Source organism: Cricetulus griseus, assembly GCF_003668045.3.
Source record: "Cricetulus griseus strain 17A/GY chromosome 1 unlocalized genomic scaffold, alternate assembly CriGri-PICRH-1.0 chr1_0, whole genome shotgun sequence".
NCBI classification, from domain to species: domain Eukaryota; kingdom Metazoa; phylum Chordata; class Mammalia; order Rodentia; family Cricetidae; genus Cricetulus; species Cricetulus griseus.
The window spans coordinates 167,734,110-167,743,893 of NW_023276806.1; the positions used below are offsets into that span (position 1 = coordinate 167,734,110).

The 9,784-nt window shown below is 33.5% G+C and overlaps 1 protein-coding gene across 1 annotated transcript; it reads right to left on the bottom strand.

Annotated features, from left to right (window-relative positions):
• Positions 1-1,404: 1,404 nt before the first annotated feature.
• Nts (neurotensin) lies at positions 1,405-9,562 on the bottom strand. The gene is made up of 4 exons (XM_027394117.2): positions 9,340-9,562; positions 7,125-7,186; positions 4,551-4,775; positions 1,405-2,158 (listed from the first exon to the last, which is right to left on the bottom strand). The coding sequence occupies exons 1-4, from the start codon at positions 9,410-9,412 to the stop codon at positions 2,006-2,008; spliced, it is 513 nt and encodes a 170-aa protein (XP_027249918.1). The 5' UTR covers positions 9,413-9,562; the 3' UTR covers positions 1,405-2,005.
• Between the last annotated feature and the right edge of the window lie 222 nt (positions 9,563-9,784).

Consider the following 9,784-nt stretch of genomic DNA (forward strand, 5'->3'; position numbering starts at 1 on the left):
CTTAAGGTAAGCTTTGAAATAGGACTGTGTGAAAACTCTAAGTTAAGTGGTTTGGTAATATTTTATTCGTTTGAATCTTCTGTCTTTAAATATAAACTTTCTCACCAATTTGTTCATAACCACTAATTAACTCACTGAGGGCTTTTGGAGACAACACTGAGTTTGTAAAACAGGTTTGGAAAGACTAACATCCTGGTAATGAGTCTTCAGTTCTTTAAATATGATACACTTCACTTACTTTCTCATGATTTCTCATCACAATTTTGTACTTTTTCTTACTATGTACCTTATATTGGAACAACCCGTAGTTTTTTAATCAACATTCCAAAAATGGAATGGAGATGATTAGAATATGAATCTTCCTTCTCTACTCTAGGATAGTTAATAGTTGAAAATAGTGACCATGAGTTTTGGAGAAGTCAGTGAAAATGTTTCAGAGAACTCAAAGGGAGATAGTACTAGTTTTAAAAAGAAACTTTCAGATGAAATATGACTTTGGTGGCTAATAAAGTACATGAGAAGGTATGCTAGGAAAAAATTGGGATATATTGTTACACTAATGATAGTATAACATTATATTAAGAAGGTATATCATGAGAAAATCCATCCACTGCAAGTATTAACTGTTGAATGTAGTGTATTCTTAATGTGTTTCACCACAGTCCTATGAATTATGCAATATATTATAATATATGTAATCAGACCATTTTACCTTTCCTCACATTGCATTCTTATCCCTCTTTACAGTCACAGAAACAAAGGAGACCCACAATTTCCCATGTTTGCTAGTAAACAAATTGAGCATAATCTGGACATTGTCAATTTGATAAAACACTCTTAGTCTCCAAGACCATGTATGCTGCCTTGGTTGGTTCCATGGACATTTTACGTGATATGATTTACTGACTCTTCAAGGATGGTGAAGACTTAGCAGTAAAAGCCAGTTTTATTTTGGTGAATAAAACTGTACAATCTGGAAGGTCCTCACCAACCATCCTCTAAGTAATATTAAGCTTGGAGAAAGACAATCTCATGAAAAAAGACAGCATTCTGGAGATGACTTAGTTACATGAGCTCTGGATTCATCTTTCCTGGGTAATAATGGATAGACTGCAAGGCTTCCTGGACCCAGTAAGGGGAATAATTTAGAAACTCACAGAAGACAGTGAAATGCAAAGCCTTATCAGGTTATACATATAAATTTAAAGGAAAGTCAAGAGGAATTGTTAGATGCACAACTTCTATAAATATAACTTCCCAATGAGAAAAAATATTAATTACAGAATCCCTAAGTGAAATTTCAAAATAAATGCATGATATTCTAACTGAAAAGTGTAAAAGGGGGATTCAAAAATTCTCATAAAACAGGAAAAACTGAAATAAAGCATTAGAATCTGATGGCTTGCTGAATTTTATTAGCTATCAAATTCATTTTGACAGGCAAAATACGTAAAGATACACTGAGATAAGCATAAGAACAATGTTTCATTAACAATTCTTTCAGTTGTGCCTTACATGACAGTAGCTTCCCTTTGTACTGAGAGATAAGCCAGTGGGTTTTTGGAAAGCAGTGTATATTTCTTTCAATTAAAAATAAAACAATCAGATGATCAAAATGTTCATTGTTCTGCTTTGGGAAAATGATGTGTGCTCAACTTTGCTAAAATCTCTTACAGTTTCATATAAAATGCCAAATGTGATGACTGTTCAGACATCCTGTAATGTATTTTGCAAAATTACAAAACATTCTATTATGTGATATGATTAGTATCTATTCCAATTATAGAGAACACATCATGCTCAGGATCTGCATTTATTTGAAAACATTTAGTTCAATTTACATGAATGCAGAAAAATAACATCCAATAAACCACAATTGTGCAAGAGCTGAAATAATCAAGTTCTGTCACATTCACACACACATAATTATATATCTAGATAAACATATGACTACATGTCTAGATAAAGGGTGACCAATCACAATCACGTGTCAAGTACTAGCTTATCAGTAGTAGTAGGAGCCTCTCTTGAGTATGTAGGGCCTTCTAGGTTTATTCTCGTACAGCTGCCTTTTCAGAATATAAGGGATTTTTCTCTTTATCACTTCTTCCTTCTCATTTTTCTCATTGCCATTATCAAGAATGTCTTCCTGAATGATCTAAAATAGAGAAAACACAAAGGGAAGTTACATGCATGAAATATATTTCATAAATTTCTCTATATTTTATTCTACTTGTTTTAAGAAAAGGGCACCTGAAGGATCAGAGAAACTATTTTGTCACATGGCAAATGATTATCTGAGATGGAATCAGGTCACAATCTTTCTGATTATTTATGTCCTTTCCCAGCTCACCAGCCTACCTCTTTTGAAAAATGTATTTATATTTTCCAGGTGAAGGGCCTTACCAGAGACATCTCCTAATTAGTTTTGACACTTTGACTCCAAAATCATGTGAAGTGTATCACAATAAATTCCATTTTGAATCTCACAATCCATTTGAATAAAAAATTAACAGGATTTTATATTGACTTAAGTCAATTACTGACATGACCTAAAAGTCATTCCAACGACCAGTTTCCTAAACAAACTGTTTGGAACAAACTGTTCCAAACATCCTAGATGCTGTAGATACTTCAATTGTAATGGACATGTATACCATCCTTTCACCAAGTATTTTATTTCAAGCCACAGTTATTGAGTTTCAGAGAAGGCAAAGTAGCTACTGTCAGGCAATCTAGGTTTTTAATCTTTACTTTCTTTAAAGTGCATAGTCTGTAATTACTTGTACTATGCTCAGAATGATAGTATCATTTTTAAAATGACTCAACAGTTAAAGTAACTAGAGTTGCAGGCTTATGTTCAGTTGACTTATATGCTAATTAGTTTATTGAGTGTCTTTCTTCTCTGGGTAAATAAGGCATAATTGGCATTTCCCTCTGCTAAGATCTGAATTTTCAAGTTTTATTGAGGTAAATAATGTTCTAAAGACTGTTCCATTTATCTGGAATTAAAATTAAAGGATGAATAGTACAACAAGATAATTTGAACTAGACTTTTCAGTTTCTCATCTGGAAAGCATGGTTATGTTTACCAGTTAGTATAAACACCAGCAGCTATGCCTGCATTTCTTCCTTTCACAGGGTATCTCTGTGGCAGCCACTCACAGGCTGTTTGTTATAATAACAGAGAGGGCACCCTCAGAACTGCAGCTTTGGTGTAAGCCCACAATTTAAAACATTAAACAAACCTCTCAGGCCTTGATCAGAAAAATAATATTTCTCCAGTTGAAAAAGTGTAATCGAGTTCCATTTTTCCTTTTAGAAACATTTGGTTGCCTTCCACATTTTCCTTCTTTCAGTTCAAATTTCTGTTACTTCTTCCCAAAGCTCTAATTTACTTTTTTAGTGCAATGTATGCCAAGGTAATACAAAAATAAAGTGTTTGTTGAGAATGCTATTTTGGTAATTTGTAGATTACTAAAATTTTCAGTTTTTTCTACCCTTTATCACAGGTCAACCAGACTTGGTAGTGCACTCATTGATACTAGTACTTTGGGGGCAGGGAGAAGAGGATTGCTACATGTTTGAGACCATTCTGTGATACATACTATGTTATAGGCCATCCAGGGTTACATAACTATATAACCCAATCTCAAAAAATGCATATATAAACAATCTAAAGATACATTTACAGCATCCCTAATGCCATTCTTCAGTGATGTGTTACTTGTTTATTTTATCAGTAGTAAAGTATGTTTTGGAGTTAAAACTAATGGTTGAAGAACCAAATCCAATTTGGATATACCTAAGGACTGGTTATTTATCTTTCTGAATTTAAGTTTTGAGTCTTAAGAGGACCATGGCTAATTGACAATGTTTGTTTCAGAACATGTAGATGACAGAACATCTAGAATATGGATATGTAATGTTGAAAGTAAAAGTTACATTTACTATTAATCTAGAATTCAAAGGCCTTTCCATATGTGGCTATGTATGTGCATGAGCATACACACATCTATACATATATTTATATGTATAATTATTTTAAAAATTAAATATTTTACTTGCCCAATAATCAAATATAAAAGCTGAAAAGCAATTCCTATTTACATGCTAATCTGTGAATTGCACCCAGCATTCTGATTTTTCCTCTATTTTCTTTGAAACTTTTGTATTGTGTTTGTTTATAGGTAAGTACACATGATTTTTGATTTTAGGAAAACAGTTGGATTTACTTAAATTTCTTGACATGCGTCACTATTGCCAGTATAATAAAAAACTGCCTCAGTGTTTGATCCATTCACATATATGGTTCAAATGTGCCTTATGTATAGTATTATCCTTTAAAGATTGAAGAAAAATGTTTGTTATTCTCCAAATATTTGAAGGACACTTTGAAGGTAAGAAGGATGTTGACTTCAGAACATGATTCAATACTTTCTAGTATTTGTAAGTCTCCCTACTATGGTTTTATCAGGGTGTAGACATAAATACAAACGAGAGCCCACTAGTGCAATGACCCTAATGTCCATCTTTGGGTTCTTTTGTACCTCCCAGTGTTGAAAGGCCCTGCTGTGGCAGATTTTTTGGAGCTGGAATATGGTCAGCATTGCTTCCAAGCTAAAGCCATCCAGAACAACAGGCAGTTTCCTTTTTCCAACAAGATCATCTTCATGCATATCTCCTACTTCCCCAGCTGGGCTGTTCAGGTTATTTATAAGGCTGCAGACATTTAGCAAGGTCATTTTCCAAGAGGGAGGACTTGCTTTGCTGATCTGAAATATTGAAAAAAGATACTACAATTAAAGTCTGTTAGTAGAGTAGGAATTATGCATTGATTGTGGTCAGCCATAGTATTTTAATTTCTACTTTTGATAGAACTGTGAATGTGTGAATCATTTTTATTATCTTCTTAACTCACAGAAATTCCAATCAATGAGTATAAGGATTTTCACTCTGTTTTCAAGAATCTTGGAATCCTTTCTACTACCTGTCTTAACCAAGATTATCCAACCATTGCATGCAATTTTCTGAGTTAGTATGACATTTTAGAAGAAACAATCTTCATTTAATTTCAACAATACCTAATGCCTTACAAGTTAAAATGTTATTTCAATTTTACATTTGGAAAGTTCTATAGAGATTTTTTATTTCAGTGTTTCCTAAGATTAGTTTCTTAGAACATTGTTTCTGCCCTCAACTATTGTTAAAATAGACTTTACATTGAGATAGAATTACATCACTTTCCCCCTGCCATCCTCTCCCACATACTCTTTCTCAACTCCTTCCCATGTTTGCTACTACTCTTAAGTTTATGGCCTCATTTCTTTGGTTGTTACTGTTTAAGCACACACATTTATTTGTGTAATATATATATATATATATATTATATATATATATATTGTGTGTGTTGTGTGTGTGTGTGTGTGTGGTGTGGTGTGTGTGTGTGTAACCTGTTTAGTCTGGTTCTTTTGGTGGTGTTTATAGCAAAAACTATATACACACCTCCATAATTTTAAAAGAACATTCTATTATCAACTACATTAGCATTAAAGGAAATCGAAAAGTTTTAAAATAAAATATCCTGAGATCTTACATGTGAATGCATATGTGGGTTGGTAGGAAATAGACTAGACAAGAATATTCTCCCCACACACATTTGCACACAGAAAGTAAAGGGAGGTCAAAAAGTTGTGATAACTGACTGCATACTTTTCTTTTTGTCGAACAGTCAAAAATGTCACTGTGGCTCCTGTCAGGAAACGGAACTGGAGCAAAGGATAACAAAGGAGACACATATTTGACAATATATTTGAAGAAAGTTTTATGTCTAAATAACAAATTCTAAATATAGTCCTCATCACCTCTGTTTCATTATTACATGTAACCTAAGAGATATGGTTTACCCTCCCTATCTATGAGTCACTGAACTGAGATCAACTTATCAGATGGTGGATCTGAGGTTGTCAACAAAGTGCACATAACTAAAGTCATCTGGTGTCACCTAGCTATAAGTTTAGATCTTTTCATTGGAAACCTGTCTTTTAACAATCAATTTGATATACAGTGATTAACTAATTCTGAATCAATTAATTTCCTAGTGTAACATGGTAATGTGATATATTGTAACAGTTTTATTCCTAGGCAAAGACTGGTGATTAGAAAAGGTGTTCTCAAGCTTGCAAAATCTTGCTCAGAATATAGAACTTCGGTGAAATCATTCAATAACAATTGGATATCTTTTGCTAATGCTTTTGAAAGAATGAGAATGTGACCTCTGTTATAGGTAGTAGAGTTTATAATCACCTATGAGAAAAACGTAAATTTCTACATTCTACACTCCTGCTGTTGTACTTAAAAAGATATGGAAAGCCAAGATCAATCCTATTAACTAACTCAGTTGCCTAAGATTGAATAGAGCAGAAGTCTTGTTTTTAGGACTGGATCTCCAGGTTAATGTTTGTGTGTCTATAACTTTTTTCTATGCCATATTTCCTCCCCATGTTGCCTTCATGCCATATTTTAGAAAATACATTTTTCACAATTAACAAAAACATAAACCTTTCTATTGGACTTCACTTGTTCCATTAACCTGAGGCAAACATACCTTTCATTCTGCCAATCTAATAGTCATGGAAACAATTTAAGCATGTTTCCCTGTCTCCATAACATTATCTGTGCCTGCTTAATTAAAATTGAAACATACCAATTGACAGCCCTATAGACACTTTATCTTTCATATCAAAACCCCTGACTCCTCAGAACAGTGGTTCTCAACCTGTGGGTCACAAACCCTTTGGCAAACTTCTATCTCTAAAAATATTCACATTGTGATTCATAAAAGTAGCAGAATTAGAGTTGTCAATTACCAATGAAAATAATTTTATGGTTGGGTTTAGCACGACAAGAGGAACTATACAAAAGGATCACAACATTAGGAAGGTTGAGAACTACTGTCTTACAAGAAAAAATAAAATCTCTCAAATAAGAAATGTCTCCCAAAGGCCTTTCCAGCTTTGAGGTGGGTGACTATACCTATATTTATTAGAATAAGAAAATAATATAGTGTTTAGAGTGGGAATTCACATGTTCTTCTGGCCTGGATTAAAGGGAAGAAAAATTACCTTGGATGCATGCATGTTTGTCAATAAGTCTGCCTCTAATGCTCTCATGTCCTCTTCGGAGTCTGAATAAAATCAAAACCACACATTTACTATGTAGTCACACATCATGTCATTATATTGCAACCAATATATTTCAAATTAATTTAAATAATTAGTCTCTGAAGCTGATTGTCTTCTGCATGTAATTCCTTCAAAGCAGTATTCAGAAAGAAACACATCACAGCTTAATTTTCTGCTGACAGCTACAGTAATAAATCACTTCTAAGAAAATGAGCCATGATAATTTGCTAAGCAATGTATCCATGATTTAGAATTGTTTCATCTCTGAATCACAGTAAAACATTTAATTATATTGTCTAATGTAGACCTTAGCAAATATGCTCCCTAATTCTCATTCTTACCAGCAGTAGTTCACACATATAGAAACTATGTGTGGAATAAAGAACAAAATATGAATACAAGTTTTGTTTCTTATTTCCTGGAGAAGCCATAGGGAATTTCTCACTAGTAATTTTAGAATAAAAATGATACTGAGATTCACTTCACTACAAATGTCATTCTATAAAACAGTCTTTGAAGGAATCAGTTTCTGTTTTAAATAAGAGTTTTGGATCGTGTGCTTTCAATTTTATCATAAGCAAGTGAGGAAATGGCTTAAGCAAAGGCAGAGCTCTCCATCAACACATGGTAAGCAGTATTGAAAACAGATCCCTGAATCATTTTGGAACACATTTTCCATCATTCCTTTTATGAGCATTGTATAGAGAAGCAACATTTAGAAATATTAAACAGTTGTTGAACATTTTAATATCCATTAGCCTTTTGTGATAAATCAAGGCAGAGCTTAAAAAAAGTCTTCCACTCTACAGTCATTAAAACACAGACACCCACCTGATGCAACCCACCAATAAAGCACATGTAAGAACTAAGTCATTCCAGAGACACTTTAGTTTGGCTTATTACAAATACATGTTTGCTTGTTTTTCAAGATGAATAACAAAATTAATCATATTAATTACTGATAAAATATACACTTATCACAGAAAAATGATTTCAATTAATATAGAGTTTTTAATCAATAACCTACTTAATTCTCTAATTATAACTAATTTGATAAAGTCGTATTTATGGGAAACTGTGTTGTTCTCATAAAACATTTACAGGATTTTATGCTTACAAAATAGTGAAATCATTCTAAACAAATAACATTCCATGCTGTTAGAGTTATATTTGTACTTGTAAATCTTAGCAGGAGTTTAAACTAACATGTTAGATTCCTAGTTGTTAACTATAATATCTACAAGTATCAGGTAAGTGATTTTTATTTCATTTATCCCATAGGAATTTCCACTGTGGTGTGTTTGTTCATTTATTGTCTATTATTAATTAAAACACATTGCAATCATCAAAATATTTCACATTACTCTTTCAAATGTATCTTATTTTCAAGGAGAGTTGATACATATCTGATAATAATATATTTCTTCTCTTTAGCTGTCATATAAAAACACGTTGAAGCCAAATTTTGTCATAAATGTAAGTATATAAATTTTGTGGTTATAATCTCTGCCTACTTAACTTACATCCAGAAAAGCAACAGCTACATAAATATTACAACTCTGTAACAATGAAAGACTATAAAATGTACTTTTAGAAAGGACATGAGACATTTTGTGTTACATTAAAAATAGTATTCTGTAAATAAGGCTCACTCATTTATTTATTGATATTTATTTCCTGTGTCGGAACAAACACATAGAGTTAAAAATAATTTGAAAAGAATCACAAAGGTAAGTCACCATGTAAGAGAATGAGAAAAGATGAGAATAAATGTTTGTGAATGTGATATTTTAATATCTGCATGCTGACAAGCACTGCTTCAATTCTCCTCAATAATGACCAGCCCAATTCAAATTTTCATCTTTGTTTTATTACTCTTATCTCTTTTCTCTTTAGTGGTTATATTCCAAAGGGTAATAAATATGTTGTATTTCCTTGATACCACATTTACAGCTTTACAGATTCTTAAAAGTAAAACAAACAGTTCAGTTCTTATAATCAGAACAGGAGAGAAACGTGATATTCACAGTTTCTGTCACTAACAGGCAGTTAGAGGGAAAGAGAGAGGAGCTCCTCCTGGATCCATTAACCTGAGCAGCAGCAGCCTGCAAGAGAGAAATCACTTAGGAGAGTTGTGAAAGGTAGTTGCACTTACCTGAGCACAGACTCCAGGAGCTGAAAGCCAGAAGCACCAGGCACACTAGCTGGATGTTCACTCCTGCCATCATTTTTCAGCCTCTGACAAGCAGGTCCAGACAGTCAGAAAAACACTGAAGGAGCTCTTCTCTCCGTGCTTTCTCTTGCCTTCAGCTGGCTTTGAAAATGAGTGAACTATGAAGGATGCTCTGGCCATTCCCTATATATATATGAGCAGGAGGGTGATGTCATGACTGTACAGGATGTGCCCTGCCTTCATCTCCATCCCTCCCCTTCTCCCCCCACTCCCTCCTCCTTTTCCTTTGTCCCTCATCTCATCCCCCACCCATGAACCTTGATTGAAAGTGACGATCTTCCCTAATTGCAGCTGTTGCTCAGGATTTCTGACTCACGGAAAGAGTTGTTCAAAAAAAAAAAAAAAAAAAAGCACTGGCATATACAGC